The sequence below is a fragment of the Macadamia integrifolia genome, chromosome 11 (genome assembly GCF_013358625.1).
Source record: "Macadamia integrifolia cultivar HAES 741 chromosome 11, SCU_Mint_v3, whole genome shotgun sequence".
NCBI lineage: Eukaryota > Viridiplantae > Streptophyta > Magnoliopsida > Proteales > Proteaceae > Macadamia > Macadamia integrifolia.
Genome location: NC_056567.1, coordinates 581,994 through 603,674, shown reverse-complemented (window position 1 = coordinate 603,674; position 21,681 = coordinate 581,994). Strand labels below are relative to the sequence as shown.

Genomic DNA, 21,681 nt, shown 5'->3' with positions numbered 1-21,681 from the left:
TTGTCCTTGAATGTTTACAATTGATCCCTATTTATAGGACCAACTCAACAAAACATTACATACCCAACTTCCAACTAACAATAGTAGAAAGTCTTCACTTATTAAAGTTGGGGTAGGAAAGTATTCACCTTCCAACTACTAAAGTTGAAAGAGCCTTCACCTACCAACTACCAAAAGTGGAAAAATCCTCACCTCTTAAAGTTACAATGGAAAAGTCATCCCCCAACTACCAAAGGTGGAAAAGTCTTCATCCCCCAACTACCAAAGGTGGAAAAATCTTCATCCCCCAACTACCAAAGGTGGAAAAGTCTTCACCCATCATCACTTACAAAAGTGAATTGATCCCCCCATTTAGAAAAGTAAAAAGTAAAAGTAAAAGTAACTTCTAACCACTTAAATTGAACCGATATTGGACCAACATGGACCATGGTTCAATTGGAACTAAACTAAGACATAAAGCATGAAATAAAAACTAAGTATGAAATTAATAAGCATCAACAAAGTAAGGCCACATGCTAGTTACTCTTGTTGGCCTTCTTCCTACGGATGTAGGTCTTCAGATCTGCATCAGCTCCTCCCGACTTGAAAACATTCGTCTCCGACGAATGGGTGAAAGACATGTAACGCTCATATAAGTCAGGATCGAGTCGCTTGAAGTCATCAGCATGAATCCAAGTGCAATCAGTCCGTGGTCGTCCCTTCCATTTGACAAGAAAAGTGTGATAACCGGTGCCATGACGAGTGGTTTTGTAAGTATCATCCAAAACCTCTTCAATAACATCTTCAAGAGGTGGTGTAAGTTGGGGCAGCCTTAGCATTTGTTCCAGGTCACCATCATCTGAATGATGTCCCACATAAAGATGTAGGTCAGCTACATTGAAGACATTGCTTATGGTCATTTCCTCAGGTAATTCGAGCACATAAGCATTTGGTCCTATACGTTTCAGCACCTTATAAGGACCCATCTTCTTTGGATGGAGCTTTGTGTTAACACCAGGTTGGAACCTCTCAGGATTTATGCGAACCATAACCATGTCTCCTGGTTTAAACTCCACATAACGACGATGACGATCAGCTGTAGTCTTGTAGACATCATTACTTAAGGCAATACGTCGTCGCACGTTTGCATGCACCTCTGTGATGTGGCGCAAGAATTCATCAGCTTCAAGGCTGATTCGAGCCTGGGGTGGGAGTGGAACAAGATCAATTGGGCGTTGCGGCTGAATTCCAAGTAATATCTCAAATGGTGTGCGCCCCGTTGTCCTATTCACAGAGCTATTGTAGGCAAACTCAGCTATGTCAAGGATTGCTGGCCATGTCTTCTCATAATCTCGGACTAAGCACCTCAACAAGTTCCCCAAACTTCTATTAACAACCTCTGTCTGACCGTCAGTTTGTGGATGGAATGCAGTTGAAAACTGTAGCTTTGTGTTAGTTTTTAGCCACAATGTCTTCCAGAAATAGCTCATAAACTTGACGTCACGATCAGAGACAATAGTACTTGGCAGCCCATGCAGTCGAACAACCTCTTTAAAGAAGAGCTTTGCAATATGATAGGCATCAAAGGTCTTTCGACATGGCAAAAAGTGAGCCATCTTAGAGAAGCGATCCACTACAACCATGATGGAATCGTACCGTTCTCTTGTAGGTGGCAGCCCAAGTACAAAATCCATACTAATGTCGAGCCAAGGTGCATGAGGAACCGGTAGTGGGGAGTAGAGGCCTGTATTCTTCTTGGTCCCCTTAGCAAGTTGACAGACTCGACACCTTTTGATGACATGATCTACGTCTTTTGCAATGTGTGGCCAGTAGTACCGATCAGTCACCTGTATGATGGTCTTGTCCTTGCCGAAGTGGCCTCCCAAACCTCCTCCGTGTAACTCCCTTATGATGTGATGTCGTAGGGAGGAGTCTGGAATGCATAATCGCGTTCCGAAGAACAAATAACCATTGTGGACAGAATATTTAGGGTGTTGCTCACCTTGCTGTAACTCTGCATATAGAACTCTGAAATCCTTATCAGACGCGTACTCATCTCGTATCTGATCAATACTAACGGCATGTGCTGAAAAAGTATTGATAGTGAGAACTTTTCGGCTTAAAGCATCAGCCACCGTGTTCTCTTTACCAGCCTTGTATTTCATCGCAAAGACGAACTCTTGTAGGTAAGCAACCCACTTTGCATGCTTCTGACTGATTGACTTCTGAGAATGGAGATGTTTGAGTGCTTCATGATCGGTGTAAAGAATAAATTCCTTACCAATAAGATAGTGTCTCCAATGGCGTAACACTTGGATGACAGCATAGAGCTCCAAATCGTAAGTCGAGTAGCGTCGCTTGGCATCGTTGAGTTTCTCGCTATAGAAAGCGATAGGGTGCCCTTCTTGTATCAGCACACCTCCCAACCCAATATGTGAAGCATCAGTTGCCACCTCAAATACACGATTAAAATCTGGCAGGCGTAATACCGGGGCCTCCGTCATCTTCTTCTTGATAAGATGGAGGGCTTTTGTCGCCGCTGTTGTCCACTCAAACTTGCCTTTACTCTGCTTCATACATTCGGTAATAGGTGCCATGACTGCACTAAAATTTCGAATGAATCTCCTGTAAAATGAGGCTAGACCGTGGAAGCTACGGACTTCAGTGATTGTCTTCGGGGTAGGCCAGTTGGTGATGCTCTTGATCTTCTCAGGATCAGCTTCAACCCCCTTGGAGGAAACAATAAAACCAAGGAATACAACCTTGGGCAGCATAAAGGAACACTTCTTGAGATTAATGTATAGCTTCTCCATACGGAGCACCCTCAAGACTTGCTTCAAATGGTCGATGTGATCATCTGGATGCTTGCTGTAAACTAAGATATCATCAAAGTATACAACCAAAAATCGACCAATAAATGGACGAAGTACCTTTGTCATAACTCGCATAAATGTACTAGGTGCATTCGTCAGACCAAAGGGCATGACCTTCCACTCGAACAGTCCATCCTTGGTTTTGAAGGCGGTCCTCCATTCGTCTCCTGGCCGAATACGAATTTGATGGTAGCCGCTTCGAAGGTCCAATTTTGAAAAGACCTTTGCACCGGACAACATGTCTAGCATATCATCAAGTCGTGGTATGGGAAATCTATACTTAACCGTTATTTTGTTGATTGCTCTGCTGTCGACACACATACGCCATGAGCCATCCTTTTTTGCAGTAAGTAATGCTGGTACAGCACAAGGACTAAGGCTCTCAATGATAAACCCCTTCTTTAGTAGTTCATCAACTTGCCTTTTGAGCTCAGTGTGTTCTGTAGGACTGAGACGGTAAGCTGGAAGGTTGGGAAGCACAGAACCAGGTACCAAGTCAATAGCATGCTGAATATCGCGCATGGGAGGGAGCTTATTAGGTAGCTCGTCAGGTACTAAATCAGAAAAGTCTGTTAGAAGCTCTCTAATAGGCCGTGTGAGCTGAACTGTTGGTGGTGGAGTGACCTCTCTAGTAACCAGGGCTAATATCATGCCTGTATCATGGTTGGTTCGCTCAAACTGCTTTTGTGGAACAGCTAAGATCTTCTTCTGTGGAAGGACTTGCATCTTGTTGGTATCGGTGGTGGCTTTCTGGTTAGTCCTCAATGTCTGTCTCTTACGCATCTCCTCTGGTACATTGATAGGCTCAAGTATAGTGCGCTGCCCTTTAAAGGTAAATATGCACTGATTCTTCTTTCCGCCAGTGAGAACATCATTATCATACATCCATGGTCTCCCTAAAAGAACATCAGTTAGCTTCATAGGAATAACATCACACCATACCTTTTCTTCATATCGAGAAAGTTGTAATGGAACAAAACATCGCTGATTGACCTCCAAAGTGTTGCCATTCAGTAGGGATACTTTGTAAGGCTGCGGGTGTTTCTCTACCTTCAAATGTGCTTTCTTCACAAACAACTCAGAGACAACATTAACGCAGCTGCCACTGTCAACTATCACCTGTATAGTGCGATTAGCTGAACGCATGCGGCTGTAAAATATGCATGTACGTCGCCAATCCTCGCCTTTGGTTTCAGCCACCAATATGCGAGAAACCACATGAATTCCATAGGAGTCATCTTCATTTGCTTCAGCCCCATCATAATAATCAACATTTTCGTCTTCTTCTTCCAATGGGATTGGAAAGATATGGGAATTATCTTCATCAGGAGTATCGTCAGCGTCAACCATCACTGCTACTTTGTGACGTGTAGGACAATTTTTGGCATAATGTCCCCTCTCCTGACAATGAAAGCATTGCACTATGGCAGTGCTAGGCATAGGTGCTTTCCCTTGTGATCAGCACGTGGAGAAGGTGTGGTACGTGGAGGATAAGAAGTAGGATTTTTTGCTGAAATTTTTTTTGTGATCTCTCTAGCTTGATATCCAAACCTTCTACCCGTAGGAGCTAGTAACTCCTCTGCATGTACTGCCTTCTCGAAGCATTCCCTGACATTGGATACATCTACTACGCCAATAGCACGATTTATATCAGATCTCAAACCCAAACGAAAGCGGGAAAGTACCTGTAATTCATTCTCCCTGATGCCAGTGCGTGAATAGAGTGAATCAAACTGCTCCATATACTCTGCAACGGACATACTCCCTTGACGAAGAGTTTTCAGCTTGTCCTGCAGTTGTGATCTAAAGTGTCGTGGTAAGTATTTGGCACTAAGATCTTCTTTCATCTCTTCCCAAGTAATGGGAGCTCTACCACGATCTTCTAGATCCCTTTCTTCAGTTCTCCACCATTCGCGGGCTGAGCCAACTAGCTTAGTACGTGCTAGTCTCATCTTACGTGACTCAGACAACTCATACCAATCAAAATAGTCATCTAAAGCAGCCAACCAATCATAAAATACCTGTGGATCATGCTTTCCGTTGAACTCCTTTAATTCAAGCTTGACTTTTTGTGAATCATCAGTACGTCGACGGGNAATCAAAAAATACCTGGGAATCATGCTTGTCGCTGAACTTCTTTAATTCAAGCTTGACCTTCTGTGATTCATCAGCACGTCGACGAGGTGTTTCAAGATCACCATTGAAATAAGATCTTATATGCTCCTCAAAGGTAGGTGGTGCTGTAGGGGTTCTTTGTTGTGCCCTTTCAGCACTTCTCCTATGTTGACGATGCACAGCAGATTGTAGTTGATACCTGTCCTCCCTTTCGAATGGTACATTGCTACCTTGTATTGGAGTAGTACTTTGATTCTCAAGTGATTGCAACCTCGCACTTATGATCTTCTGTCCAGTAGAGAGCTGTTGAAGCATCTCAATGACTTTTGCCATTGGATCAGGTGGAGGCGGCGGCCACTGTGACTCATTCTCTGCCATGCTCTGATACCAATTGATGTAATACTGAAATTGAGGAAGCTCAAAACAGTACCAGGGTAGGATCTTTTCTCAGAGAATAGGGAATTCTAGATATGGAGAATAGGATATTGCTAAAACTTGTTGAAAGATGAAAAAAAGATGGAACAATAAACAATAATATAACACCCGGGCTTCACACCGCAAGGTGGATCGACTGGATCAAACACCAACCTACCTTGATCAAACACAAGGGATTTCTTGATCAAACACAAGAGATTCTTGATCAAACACAAGAAGAGAGTTGCATAAGCAAACTTTGATTTCAAATTCTGAGTTGTCTTTTAATGCTTACAATTGATCCCTATTTATAGGACCAACTCAACAAAACATTACATACCCAACTTCCAACTAACAATAATAGAAAGTCTTCACTTATTAAAGTTGGGGTAGGAAAGTCTTCACCTTCCAACTACTAAAGTTGGAAAAGTCTTCATCCCCCAACTACCAAAGGTGGAAAAATCATCACCTCTTAAAGTTGGTATGGGAAAGTCTTCACCCCACCATTACTTACAAAAGTGAGTTGATTCTCCTCCCCCTTTTTAGAAAAGTAAAAAGTAAAAGTAAAAGTAAAAGTACCTTCTAAACATTTATTGACCCCATGACTGGTTCAACTAATGAACCAAACCACTGCTAGACCAAAACATGTAAACCAGAGTAAGTAATCCCGTATGCATACCTATTACCATGGTTTAGACTCATTAAACTATTGAAGTTGCCTATTACATTAAAAAAAACCCTTGGACCAAAGGCCCAACATGCATATAACCCAACCATAGACTTATTCCTAAGAAAACAAACCCATTTTGGTGATAAATCTGCATCACTAACATTCAATGTTTTACATACAAAGGGTACAGGCATATTACTACTCAGTCTCCCAACCATTTGGTAGTTTATTTAGAAAAGGGATTCTTTTATACCATTTTCCCCAAATGAGTGACCGAGCCTTAAGGCAATTAATTTGGAGACAGAACGTGAAACGGGTGAAGTCAACAACAATGACAATGATGGGGAGCGACAACTTTGTTATGTTCTTTGTCCTATTTTGACCACCCACAAGGTCTTTTGAGGATGAAGATTGGCACCGCAACAATATCTTCTAAACCTACATGAAGTGCAATGACCAATTATGTATGCTTGTAATTGATACACAGATTTGAATGAAACAATTTGAGTTAAGAGGTTACTTAAGTCACGTGCGACCAGGTTGGTTGATCTTCCCCTTCTCTTTCCATCATCTTCCTCAGTTTCAATCTCTTCCCGCAACTCAGCTACTTCCCTTTGCCTTCCCTATCGATCTTATAGCCTAGTTCTCTTCTCTTCCCTGGTTCTTTCTTCTTTGTTACTTCTATTGTGATATGTTACTATTACTCTCCCTCATCAACCAACCTCTAATCTTAGAATTCGAATCGCATTCCTAGAGCGAATCTAACCAGAGTCCAAGCTCTAGTTCTTTTCCTCCTGCTGTGAGAACGAGGGAGTCCATCCCTAGGGTTCCACCACTGACACAACAGGGTTTTGATTCTGTTCGTGGGGTGGAAATCTAGTAATGCACTTGGGTTTCTTAACAAGACTCGAGTCCCCGTCTCTCACTGTTTTGGAAACCTTGCGTCAAGAATCATCCCAGTCGAACCGCTACCCCCTCCTTGCTACTGGTTTTATTGCCATCACAAGATTGAAGACGGTTCTCCCGCCCCCCTAAAACCCCCACCCCAACCCCCACCATTCTTTTTTATTTGGTCAAGGACCAATCTATCCTCCTTGCTACTGGTTAAATGATATCCTCTGTCCTTTATTTTTTCACCATTCCAGATTTACCTCTCCTTCAAATCTAATTACCATATATCCTTTAGTTTCCATGATACCTAGTATGCCATTGACCTTTATTCCCAAATCCCCATTGCGCCCCTCCCTTATTGCTAAAATATCATTTAAGATTCCTTTTATTTACAGCCTCGCCATTCCATTATAAATTTCTATTTATTTACTGTTTTGTCACTATGCCCTTGATTTGAGTTGTTCGCTTGCTTGTGTGGGCCCATAGTGATTGCTGGGTTTCCAGACCCTGGGATCGCCATCAGATAGGATGGGACCAACATTTACAACTAATTCCATTCGGACCCAAAACAGTACTTGCTATCAGATCATGATGTGATTATGTTCAGCTCCCATATATATACCCTATAGATTTCAAAGGATGTCCATATCCTACAAATATAGAACAGATGAACAGCTGATTCGCTGATTCCTCCTCCTTGGGAAAACATGCAACATCTACTAGCAAGTTGAAAAACCTGATATTGACTATATTCACTACACAAACAAATAATGAACTAGGAGACCAAATATTGACTATGCCAAACACACAAATGCCTTCTCTCTAAGTCCTAAAAATTTCTCCATTTAACTAGGGAGCATTAGGATGCAAGTCGCACAAAAAACTAACTGCAAAAGCATTCTTTTACTGGATCACTGGGGCAAACTGATGTCCCTGGAAATATAGGGCTTCAGAAAATTGGTTTTCCTGGAATGGTTGAGTAGATGAACTTTAAGAAAATTGGTTTTCCTTCAGGAACGCAGATACAGGTGGTGCATGGCTGTTGTCAGCTCGTACCGTAAGGTGTAGAGTTAAGTCCTACAACGAGCACAACCCTCGTGTTAGTTTCCACTGTGAGTTGGACTAACAAACTGATGAGATAGCGAAGAGAGTGAGGATGACGGTCAATGCCCTCATGCCCCCCCATGCCCTACGCGACACACATGCTACAATGGACGGAAGAAAGGTTCATGATCCCGCGAGGGTGAGATAACTCCAAAAACCCATTCTCAGTTTGGATTGCAGGCAAATTTAGTCAAATAGGGTTTAATTGCTTGGTTGCAAAGGGAACCAAATGCCTCTCCACTCTTTAAGATTTTTAGCCCACAAGCCCTATTTGTCCATGTTACAAAAAATAAAGCAGTTGCAACAATTTTGAAACCTTGAAGCAGCAAAGCACAACCTTCAAAACAATGCATCGAAGGTAATTCACACAAGAAAGAAATTCAACGGAAAATTTAGTTAAAAGACTTTTCACTTCTGAGGCATTAAAAAGTCATGAGTCAAATTGTGTGGGTTCTTTAATTATTAAACAAGAAGTATTAATAAATCAAATTGAACCTTGTAGATAATAAAGAAAAGGACATAGCTTAAACAGACCAGGAGAAATGACGGTGACAAAAAGATTACATAAATCAAAAATAAAGAACCATTCAACGAAGAAATCCTACCACTATGGACAAAATGACAGCCGACTCACCAGCCTTTCTGTGAAGAACCTTATCAAGCTATGTATAGTAGCATTGTCTAGTGGATTTTCTGTAAGACGTGTAAGCACTTCTCCTATAAGGAGGATACCTGAAATTGTACCCAAATGCCGAAGATGTTGAATATCACAGCTTTTGCATAAAATTGATGAGATGAAAAACAAACAAAATGAATGGGGAATAAGACCAAGAAGTCAACAACAGAAAAAACTCTAGCTAATAAAATACTATGTGTGCATCTGATCATAGCTCATAAAAGAAAATGAACCCAGCCCATTGCCTGTAATCAATTATTCTGAACCTTATAATACTTTCTGGATTTTGAATCTTAACAATACTTCAATTTGAACATCATTTTGTCTTTTAGTTGCCATAGATGTAAAACCATATTAGTAATTCAATGAATACATGCATAAAATTTAACAGATATCATTTCCTTTTGGTCAACTAGGCGAAGCCTAGTAATTGCACAGTCAACAGCTTACCTTAGTAGGCCATAACACTTGGTCACTTCGCATAGCCATCTCAGCACATTGGTCGATACTGGGCTAATTTAAATACTATGGTTAAGCCCCCAAAAACAAGTTAGAGATAGTTAAGGTTGTCTATCAGAAAGCAATGAGATCAGCTAAAGTGAGGTTCTACTAGGGCACAATCACAAACCAGGTAAACCAAATTTGGACTCATTATTATTTCTCAGAGTCTAAATATCAAGGAATTATGGTTTCTTCAAAGATCTTTATAAATACCTCTTCAAATATTCAGGAAAGAGGGTCGAATCAGTAGAAATCAACAAGAAATGTAACTAAACTGACAAGCAGAGAAATAGGGACCCTATTTGTAGGGAACATTATCTCTCCTCATCCATATTAGCAGATTTGCTGAACCTCTTAAATTCCTGGGTTCTTCTGGCTCTTCTATGTGACTTATTTGGTTATATTTTTTTATTTAATCATGTGGTGAATACATTTTCAAGCACAAGGAAGAAGAAAACTGAGATTACCCACATCATCATCTAGTCAGATACCCTAAGAAAAACAGAAACAACAATTCTTCTCAACTGTATCCATAACACAACCTCAAAATATAGTTTTCAAGGCATCGCCTAGGGATCCAGGTGCCGCCCTGTGCCCAGCCCCCTCCAACACCTTGGATTGCCCAGACATCATGACAACTATGCCTCAAAATGTACAATAAATAGCACCCACATAGCAAATTCATTTTATCCTTGTTTCAACAATGGCATCACTTCGCCTGGAATATGACATAACAAGATATCCTGAACAACATGAAATGTGTAGACATTGAACTTAATTCATCAACCCAACACTTATGCAGAAACGTTAATAGAAAAAAGCAAAGAAAAGAAAATTAAAAAAAAATAAACATTGAAAAAGCAAATCTGAATCCATAAATGGAAAAATTACCTCTAGCACGAATGACGTTATCTGTAGTTGTCAAATACATTTCCATTTCCCTGACCTATATTAAGAATTTGAGTGAGTGGGCATGCCGCATGCATAACTAATATCAAAACCTAAATTACGCATATAGAAAATCTCACAGAAACTCACTAGTGTTTCTATAGTTACGAGATCATTCTTCAAAAGTGAAGCGACAGCATCTACACTTACAATCTGCAAGAAACATCCATAGTAAACGCAAAGTCCAAGAAATCAAGGCAGAGTAAGACAAAATAAACCAAATCATTCACGTATCACTAAAACAATTTCATATTGAAAGAAAACACAGTTCATTCGAGTGAATTAACTTCCACAGAGACAACCAAACCACAATTTTAAGCAGAGTTCATAAAGAATTGGAATTTAACCTGTTGATTCGGAGGACGAGAGACATCAACGAAGGCTTCAACATGCTGAATTAAAGAGCTCGGTTTCGCCATTAATGGTGTAGAATGGGATTTGCAGGGGTTTGAGGGTTTTGGAGGGTTAACTGAAGTGCGAGGGATCTGGATTTCAACCCAAGTTTTACAGAGGATGCCGCGAAAAATAGGTGTTTAAAAGTGTTGATTCTATCTCTAAGCAGTATTGGCACTATCCTGGATCAAAATCCTCTGCGAGGAGCAGATCGGGCGGAGACTGGCAGTGACGCCTTCGACGATCGACACTTGTCCTAAGACAGGTGGACGATGGGATTGCATTCTGATATGGTTCCTCGGATCTGTTCCATGTAACCTTTGATGCAAAACGGGTCTATAGGCTTTCTCTCAAACCTAACATTCCAGTGTGTTCTCTCTTTTGTTGAACTAACCAAGTTATGGAAGGGAAAGCCAAGGAACTAGAGTTTTCATTCCCAGGTCATCTTTGCCTAGAAAGAAGAATAGACAGGGAAAATATACTTCATTTAACTCCAAATCCTTCAAACAGTAATCTAATAAATCAAAAGGAGCTCCTCATATGACGCATCTTGTAAGTCTTTTAACTCCAAGAAGAACTGAAGAAGAGAACACTCTAAGGAGTTATATACTTAAATAAATTCCACTAATTGCAGTTTATGTTCTAATAGGCCAAGGCCTGGGCTGGTAATATGGAAAAGTTTGAAAGATGGGTAGTGGAGATCAAGGATTTAGTTCTCGGTATTAGTATCGATATCGACTAATACTGATACAATATCATTCTGGGATTGGTTGTATCAATTTGGATCGGTTAATATTATCCTTATATTTCATAAAATTAGGTTTTTTTTTACGATTACCCCTAATACCAATACGATATCCGATCTCGAATCAATCAAGTATCAAGATCGGTCATAGTCAATACCAATACCTAAAACCATGGTGCAGATAGGGTTTTTTTTTTTTTTTTTTTTTTTTTTTTTGGTGTAAAGGCATTTGTTGTTTCAGAATGACGTTCTTTAACTTGTATTTTTAAATATATATATATATATATACTATAAAAATCTAGTCTAGAAAGACATAGAAGTTACTGTGTGTGTAAGAGAGAGAGAGAGAGAGAGAGAGAGAGAGAGAGACTTTGTAAACATTAAAGAGAATATCTCTAAATAGGGACTACTACAAATTGATATGATTCACGAGGTAAGACTTAAATCATGAAAACCACAGAGTAATATGGGGATTGGGGTACAAGAAAGGAGAGGGCTCCATCAATCTATGATTTTGGCACATAGAGCACTCTAATACTAACAATGATAAAACGATCCATCGATACATGGTATATATATATATATATATATATTATATCTTCAAAGAAGAATTATAGAACCAACTTAGGAGATTTTTGCACTCGATTTCTTTCTTTTTTTTTTTTCTAACAACGGGTATCCAGGCCTTCGGCTTGACTAGTCTTGCGGGCCTATACTAACCCCACAACTGCATGGACCGAGTCATACCAGGGTTGAATGAAAACCATTCAACTTTCACTGAAAGCAGTGAAGAGCACTAAACACCCCCTTGTGAGTGGCCGAAGGTATGCCTAGTGGGAGTCGAACTTAGGACGTCCGAGTTTGCAACTCGTACCAAGTTCGTTGCTCACCAACTACGCTACCCCCTTGAGTTAACATATCAAACTTTGGCTCAGCCTCATATAATCTCTACAATATACCATCAAACAATTATCTATATTGTTTGCAACCTAATTCGAAACCTCCACAATTTTCGGCTTCTCTATTTTTCAAGAAATGACTCTCAACAAATCCTTACATGATCTCTATGCTCCATTCAACTCTGTAAGGTCAAAACATTTCAATCATTGGCTCATATCCTCCACTGCCCATGCAATTCACATTTATGAGATCTCCCCATCCCAAAGAAGAGAAAAATTTGATATTTAAGGAATAATGATGTAAGATCTCAATTTTTTGAGGGAGAATATTTTTCATGATTTATTGCATAAGGGTTTAAAGAATGAGAAAATATTTTACTAAATTGCAATAGAAAAGGTGGGAAAAGGAAGCACATGTTGTCTATGTATACTTTTCTCTCACAGTCCATCTCCTCATTAAATTACCATTTCACTGTCTACTATTGGCTTAGCATGTAAGGTGTCAATATATGTAAGCAGCGTGCCAATCCCTTTCTTTAGAAAAAAAAAAATAGAAAATAATTTCCATTTTCTACTTCCTTGACTCCAAGATTTCCTTTCTTTCACTCAACCATGCCTAAATATAGTTTTATTTTAATTGAAAGACTAGACATGTTTCCTTATCTTGTCCAACCAATAAAATGATAAGCATTGAAAATAACGAGAACTCTATGGATCACCAATGTGGATGATCTTCCGATATCACAACTGATAGTGTTTACTCAACTTTGAGAATGATATTGGCAATTCCATTGTCAAATAGATAAGTTGATTTCTAGATTGGCCACATGTTAAATTTTAGCTTCAAATTCAATCATTTACTATTCTACATAAATGCATACCCCCATGCATATTTGTAGACCCCCTTGAAGTCCCAGGCACTTTTTATAATCTTGAATTTTCAAATTGTCAATTTCCACTTGTCTGACTTGGATTGGGCTTAAGCTTGTATTTATTTATTTATTTGGTGAATAGATTTCATTAAGAAAAGAAGAACATATATACAAGCACCCAAGAGGATAACGGAATGAAGAACTACAAAGATAAATAAAGCAACTTAAGGAGATTATATGCCATATTTGCAATCATGGCCTGAAGTTAGTTGACCTTGTTTGTGATGTCAAAATCAATGAAATTTCATATTTGACTAAAAGAGTGGGAGGAGGAAGCCCATCTATGCATGTTCCTCTCCCACCAATTGTGATAAGCAAATGACCCATTTTGCCAAATTACAAACTGAATTTCCTTTGAACTCCTTGATCCAATGCCATTATCCATCAAAAGAATTCAAGTGATGTTGGGTGGGCCACCTTTTTTTAAGTACGCCTTTCCAAACATGCACAGAATTATCCACATCATTCCAACAAAGATAATATAAACAACAACTATCAAACATAGTTGCTGAGTTGTGGTGTGCAAAAGCACATGCTCACCAGGAGGTCTTGAGTTCGATTCTCCTGCTTGTTATCTATTTTCCCTCCCTACCTAAAAAACAAATAACAAAACAAAGATAATAGATAGGAATGATATTCTTATAAGGAAATGACATTGAACAAGCACATGCACAATAGTTTTTAGCGCTAACATGGCAATGTGGTAGGCAGGATATGATAAGACCCAAAAGTCTTAGGGTGGAGGTCAGTATAATAAGCTCAGTGACTAATAAAGCTGTAATACTTTTGATTTTTCTTTGACTTAATCCAACCATCACCTGAAGTGATGTGTCAGCTAATGACGGGGTAATCAAAGTCAATGTTTGTAATGGATGATGTGGCGGTCAAAATGTAAACTTGTTGACAAAAGTCCAAGATTCTTTGGACTTATCACCGCTCTAGTTTTGGTAAGTTTTTTTTTTAAATGTTTATGAATTTGCAAAATTCCTTTTTTAGACTCATACCTTTTATGGTAACTATGTGGTGTTTTCCGTCACTTATAAAAACTCCTAATTTTCCTTACAATTACTTGCCTGTTATAAACCATATTAAATATAGTATTTTATCTCCCCACCTCACATTATTTCCTTATTTGGTTTATATACTTATGGTTGATTTTCAAACCACCCTACATATTATGATAATTATTCAAATTCATGCAATTATGATTTGACACCTAGATTAAAATCGTTTTAATTATACTACCTTAGTGTTGTCATTTTCTCCTTCCTTGTGAGATTCAAATCAAGGGGGACAAATTATCAAATCAAGGGGGGTAAATTGATTATCCTTTTTCCCTTCCTTATAAGACTCAAATCAATGGGATGGACAAATTATCAAATCAAAGGGGGCAAATTGCAAAATCAAGGGGCATATGGCCAACACTTTTGGCATCTCCTCTTAGACTTGCTAAGTAAATTGACAAGGGGGAAAGTTGATTGGCCCTTAAAGATTTTATTTCTTTTTTGAATTAGGAAGAGAGCTTGGAAAATAAAAAGAGAAGAGGGTAGGTTGGTAGTCTCTCACAAGGCCGTAGATTTTGATAAAGAGAAGAAAAGAGAGAGAGAGAGAGAGAGAGAGAGAGAGAGAGAGAGAGAGTGGGACACCCAATCTTTTTCCCCTCTCTTGGTGATTCAAGTGAGAAAGAGAAGAAGAAGAAAGGTTCAACCCCTTCCCTTGGCTTCGTTTGATTATGAGGGAGACATTCATTCAAGATCTTATATCTAAAGGTTTTTTTTTTTTGGCCTTCTGTGAAAGTTTTTGTAAGTGGTTTAATTCACTCTCTACACATAGTTTTTTTTTTCTTCTTATAATTATTAATATATGATATAGGAAATTAACTTGTATATTTATATATTAAATGATTATTTTTTCTTCGAATTGTAAATTTATTTCTCTTGAAATTTCTATCTCTTTATTGGGTGTGGCATTTCACACTTAATAAATGAAAGCATATTAGAAATTCTTATTTATCTTTACTTCGTTTTTTTTTTCTAATTTGTGATTGTTACATTATGTCCCTACGCGGATTTTTGGATGATGTATGCTATCATTGAACACATTTTATTTGTATGAAAACCTCACTATTGATCAAGGTCACAGTACGGTGTGAGCCGTAGTACGGTATGGGCGATAGGGTGTGTTTTACGCCTTACAAGAGCCAATGGTGTGGTTGTAATATCTTGCACATGGGATGGATGTTGATTAAGGTCACAGTATGGTGTGAGCAGTAGTACGGTATGGGGGCACATGCCATTCCCATATGTTTGAACTATTATTGAGATTATGAATTATGTGAATTAGTTACCACGCTGATCAAGATCACAGTACAGTGTGAGCCGTAGTACAGTATGGGACGGTGGTGTTAAATTTCATTAATCATGATTTGTGATATCTATTATTATTTGAATGACTTGCTAGATTTTTTTTTATTTTCATAATAACTCACATTTCATTTAAAACGAAAACTTTATTTATTTTGTTTTCAAACTTGTGTAAATTGTGATTTCCACCATTTACTAAGTTTCCCCAAAAGCTTACCCCTTACAATATTTCGGATGATGGAATTAAGATTCATAGAGAGGAAGATGAAGAGCCTATTGCATACCTATGGTCTAACAAGAATGAGGGTGACTTTGACTTGGGTGGAGGCTATTTCTAGTTTCTTAATGATTCTATTTCTTTAGCATTTTCTTTAAAGTCTTTATAATGCTTATTTGACCCTTAAGGTCATTTCATTTTAAACCTTCCTATGGGAGAAGTGTCTTTTATTTTTTATTTATTATTTAAGACTTTCGCTGCACATTTCTATGAAGTAATTATATCTTTTTTTATTTATTTTATTTGCTTATTCCCATATTTTGTGGAAATCCATATTGGTTCATTTCCTAAAATGAAATCAATCTTGGACCACCAATGACCAAACTCCTAGATCAGATTTGGGGTTGTTACAAAAGTACCCAAATTTAAGAAGGTAAAAAGCCAACCTTCTGGTGTGGCTTCAATGCCTAATGGTCAGATGGGATGTGCTTCTCCTTAAATGGAGAGAAGCAAGATTTCATGACAAAGGATTCCCATTCGTGCAAGCTTATATTAATATGATTAGCCACACAATGTACCTATAGCTTGGGGGGAGCTAAAGATGTTATTGTATACTAAAATAAGGGCGTAACCATCCCTATAAATATCCACCGAATTGCCATTCCAACTTTGCACCTTAAGCCGGCTAAGAGGAGGGTACCTTTAAGTATGCGTTTCTAAGCCCCTAGGAGCTAGTTGATTGCCCTGTGGGCTGCAGAAAAAATTGAATGAGGAAAAGCACCCTTTCAACACAAGAACTATAAAGCAATCACATTTCTAAGATTCGCTAGCACTGTCATGCTACTAGTGACTTTACTTGCGTATATGTGCTCCAATTTTAACCAAAAGTACCCTTCATTTAAGGCATCGTTGCCCCGAAATCGTTGAGGAGCTTGTCAATCTACTTGCAAATGTTTAAAGGAAGGGGAAACATTTGTTAGATTTTCACACAAAACTGTTCCTAGCTAGGGATAGGACTAGACATCTTGTTCTTATGGTTGTTGCATTATATGTTTCCAGGGATGTGATTTCTATACATAAGTGTGAATGCACACACTGTACATATACAGAAAATAATCAGGTAAGAATCTCGCATTTATTGATGCTAATTGTGTGAGGCGAGATTCATATTTTTGATTGGACCTTAAACCTGAGAGATCTTATTCGTTGCAATGTTTATTAAGCGTTTTGGTAAACCAATGGTTGACATTTAACGGATTATGTTTCGATGCATTGCATACATAGTCCCACATTGCTAATGAAAGAGATCGTCAACATGGGATCCACTGCCCTTAATTGGGGAATATCGGGAGAGAGAATGTTTATGCTTGATCAGATAGAAATCTGGTACCAATGTTATTTTTATAAATTATACGATCAAAGAATCTCTCAAACAACATGTGCAATAAGTTGGGTTAGGAAGTATTAAATTACATACCCTATAACTCATTATGCGATATTAAAAAAATGGAAGATCTTATGTGCAAATTAAAGAGTTTAATATTGGATAACAATGTTTGAGAATATTAACATTCTACATCTTCCCTCTTGCTTTGCCATCAAAATTAGGAATCCTACGTTTTTAGAAACTAAGATGACTAAGGGAATATATTCCCCCAAAAGGAAATTAAAATATAAATAGGAGGAGGGGGAGAGGGTTTCTATGTTTTTAAGTTCCACTCTCTCTTCACTCTCTCTTTGTGAGTGTGACCATGTGTGAATGAGAAAACTAGGGTCTATAAAACCCTAAACTTTAATGGCGGATTTCTCTTCTCCAATCGAATGTGGATCATAGTTTCAAAGTGTTGAAATGATTCAATCTCTATAGTTGCTCAAGTGTAGAAGAACTATTATCTAGAAGAAGAATTTTGATTGCGGCTCTGAGGGAAATCATTTCATTAGAGATACTTAATCCGATCTTCTCCATTTCGCGACTGATTTTTTTCCAACAACATAGACATGGTATAGAAGAAAGAAAGGACTTAACTAAAATTTCCTTACCTACGGTAGAGAGTAAATTTTCTTTCTACCTTGAGAGTTTAGCTTGAACTCGTTCAATGATTCCATGGGTCTCTTTGAGCGCTCAAGCATAGTCGGGGGCCCAAGTACTTCCTATGGTCTCAGATTTATTAAAAATCAATAAAAGTAGAGACATTAGTTTTAACGGTAGAGGGAATGTTGGAGCTAAAATAAATGATGAACTTGTAAAATTTATTTTCTACCTTGAGACAACACAATACTAATGAAAGATATTCATAATGTGGAGACATTTTGTTTGTTCAACCTTAGCTAAAAGCATAAAATCATTTGTTAAAAAAATAAGTGTGAGACCTTGGGGCCATATCTTAAAGTTTGTAGGCCCGACAAAAGATGATGAGTTAGTGCTTTTTGGCATATGATAAAAAGATACAGGCTAAGTGGGCATCCCTTCCACAATCCATGATAAGGTGTAACTTTTCCAACTACTAAACCATTGACCTTAATATGGAACTCGACGATTGTCACACATTACATAATCCAATGCTCCCATGTGTGGCCAAATCCCAATTTTAGGAGTATTTGTTCAAGGAAATCCTATTTGATCTCGTCGTAGCCCTCGCAAAGGTCAAGTTTCAAGGCTATAAGACACCCACCATCCGCGTGTCACTTATATATGCTACCAATTATGGGATGGTGACGTTCAGAACCACTTCTGAACCTAACTTAAGTTAACAAACAGAACTATGGTCAGGTCGGATGATTATCTGACTCAGATGTCAATACGGTTCAGTTAACTGTTAGGTTCATAGTTACTAAACCCAAGGATAATTGCGGCAGAGTTAACCATTAGAATCTTAGTCTAGTTGCTATAGATCAGCCACTTTAGCTAAGATAAGGATCGCTCCACCAATGGCTGACAAGGCCACATCAGCAAGGAAAGAGACCTATGAACTGATGGAAGGGCTCCACCGAAAGAAGGAGAACCGGTCAAAAATCAAAGAAGAGTAAAGAGAACAGAAGAAAACAATGATAGACTAACAATCATGGTGGTCCAGGAGAGAGTATGATTGTAATACCCTGCTTCTTAAACCCGGTCTGATTTCGTGGCTGAACCGGTTTAACCGTGCAGGAACCGAACCAGAGGGAGTTAGAGCGGGTTCCTTATGGGCTATGATGGCAAGGGTGACCTTAAACACCGGCTGGCCCGACAAGTCCGAGCCAGTGCCAGAAGAGACGGGAGTGCCCAAGCCGTGTACATGCACCTACCATAAGGCCATGTACGGATAAAGCAGGTATTATAGCCGTATTTTAAGGTATATACGTATGCTACATCGTATGCCAGGGGTGGGGTTCGCGCCGAGGCCCGAACCCTGTCAAAATCCCAAGTTTTAGCCCTCAGGTGGGCGGACAGGTGGGTGCACCCACCCACCTGAGTGACCCATCCATGTGCACTGTTCACTTATTTAGGAATTATATATATAGCTTTATGTTTTTCTTTTCTTTTCATTTATGACGCCCGTACGTTGGTGAGAAGAGTAAAGAGGAGAGAGAAAAGAAAGGGAGGAAGAAAGGAAGAGAAGGAAGAGGAAGAAGAGAAGGATTTCAGCGGCGTTGAAGCTTGATCTTCCCATTTCGGCGCCGGGAGAGTGATCTTCAACTCTAGATCTACATTTGGAGGTAAGCAAAGTTGGGTTCTTTGAACGTTCACCATACCCAAGCTTTAAACCCTTGATTCGAGTAGGGTTTCTTGAGATCTTGTAAATCTCCTTTGAAATGATGAATCTAAGGTTTAATAGATGATTTGTGTGTTGATCTTGAAGGATTTGAAGAGGTATTGACAAGGTGGAAGAAGCAGTGTGGGTTTGAAATGATTTGGAGGGTTTGAGGTTGTTCTTGAGCAAAAAAGGTAAGATGGTTTCCCATCCCTTGAATCTAACCTAGATCTAGGTTAGAACCATCCTATAAGACCTTGAAGGTGTGAAGAATGGGTTGGGAAAAGCCCCATTTGAATCCCCAAAGAATGGAGGAAGTTGGGAAGAAACATGGGTTTTCCCGCCAAGACCGGTGGGTGCGACCGGTGGGCCCCTACCAGCCTGTGGGCACCCACCTGAGAGGGCAGGGGGGCCTTCGGGCACAACCGGCGGGCCCAACTGGCGGGCCAACCGGAGGGCCACCCTACCCGCCGGTCCTAGCAGGGGCCCCTGGCCCAACTGACGGGTGGAACCGGCGGGCCCAACCGGAGGGCCCCTACCTGCCAGTCCAAACCGGTGGGTAGGATCGGTGGGCCAGACAGCCCACTTGTCTGACCCACCCGTGTGGCCCCGAAGGTGATTCTTGCGTCTGATTGGACCCAAATCGGACGTGTGACCTTCTTTTAACATTCTAAACATGATTTTGTCATCGGATCATGTTAATTTTGATTCTAAAATGGTGAAGTACTAACCCCGCTTAATTATGTTAGGTTCACCAAATCCTACCCGATTCGCATCGGATCTCACCCGTACCGAACGGGAATCCTTGTACGCTACAGGGTAAGTGGGGAGAGGACGTTTGGCCTTATTTCAAGACATTGTTTGGCATTCATTTAATTATATCTAGTCTAGTCATGCCATCATGAATATGCTATGTAGATTAGTCATTCCTCACATTGTTATGTATATGTACTATGTTTACTTTCTAAATGCCAATTGAATGAGAGGTTTATATGTTGAATGTGGACATCATGGTGCATGATGCATTGATAGACTAGATGCCGTAGTCGGCTTGGAAACGAATGCATTGGTGGCCCGTGGAATGGGACACGGTGGCACTATACAATCGTACTATTGTCATATAGGAGCATGCGGTATTAGGATTCACACCATCCCGTGCTACGACCCTTCCCAACAGGGGTTAAGGTGTTGGGTTACCATTTGGGGGGAAGCAGGGGTCGCGAGTTGTCGGACACTGTGGCGGTTAGGCATTACGCCCGACGAGTCATGTAGGACAGTCGGCAACCCCGGTGGTACATTCAAGAGGGCCAATCGTACTGCTTTTAAATTGCTGGAGTCAGCACCATTATTTTCAGTCATTTACATTTCTGTTGAGAGCCGGTGGACGGTATTGTCTTTACTTTTCCAAGTACTCACGGTGGGCCTTCTCCGACAGCCCTATGGGCGTATCGCGGGAGGGAGTTCGCGGCTCGTACCCAGAGTATACGCGCACTGTGGTTGTAGTAGCACTAAAACCAAGGACTTAGTAATGTTGCTTAGGGGGATGTGATTTAAAATGTATAGCATGGCATGCAGTGCATATGATGTGTTTTAATGTGTGGACTGCTGTGTGGTCCATCTTACCACTTACTGAGCTAGTGAGCTCATCCCACGTGTACACCCCTTTTTAGATGATTTTGCAGGTCATACATCTGAGGACCACAGGGTGGGTCCCACAGTCGAGTTTCCTGAAGAGGATTGATGGACCCCTAAGGAGTTAGAACACGACACTGACTGCTCGTGCGAGAGCTGTGCTGCGGGACAGCAGTTCTGAGGCCGAGCTGAGCTCCACCTTTGAGGCCGTGCTGAGCTCCACTTCTGAGGCCAAGTTGAGCTCTACTATGTGATGCCGAGCTGGGCTCAACCTTTGATGCCGAGCTGAGCTCTAGCCTTTGTTACCGAGCCGAGCTGTGTACTCTGATTGTTTTGGTGGATTCCCTTATGTACTTGTTATTTGAATTTTATTTTTATTGTGTAAATATCATGCCTTCGGGCCCAAATGTATATAATTATTGTATCACTATCCGGGTATCAAGTATTATGGGATTATTCACAGGTAAAACTTAGTCTTCCGCTGATCTGATGAGTTTATATTAGTTGCGTGTATGCTGTGGTGGAATACAGTATCTGATGATCCTGGCAGGTTTGGGTTAACCGGTGTTAACTCGGTCACTGGCCCAGTTCTGTGAGA

At 39.9% G+C, this 21,681-nt stretch overlaps 1 protein-coding gene across 1 annotated transcript; it reads right to left on the bottom strand.

The window, feature by feature from the left end:
• Positions 1-8,467: 8,467 nt before the first annotated feature.
• Positions 8,468-11,096, bottom strand: LOC122092715 (MMS19 nucleotide excision repair protein homolog). The gene is made up of 4 exons (XM_042662957.1): positions 10,519-11,096; positions 10,262-10,324; positions 10,115-10,169; positions 8,468-8,778 (listed from the first exon to the last, which is right to left on the bottom strand). The coding sequence occupies exons 1-4, from the start codon at positions 10,588-10,590 to the stop codon at positions 8,654-8,656; spliced, it is 315 nt and encodes a 104-aa protein (XP_042518891.1). The 5' UTR covers positions 10,591-11,096; the 3' UTR covers positions 8,468-8,653.
• Positions 11,097-21,681: the final 10,585 nt, after the last annotated feature.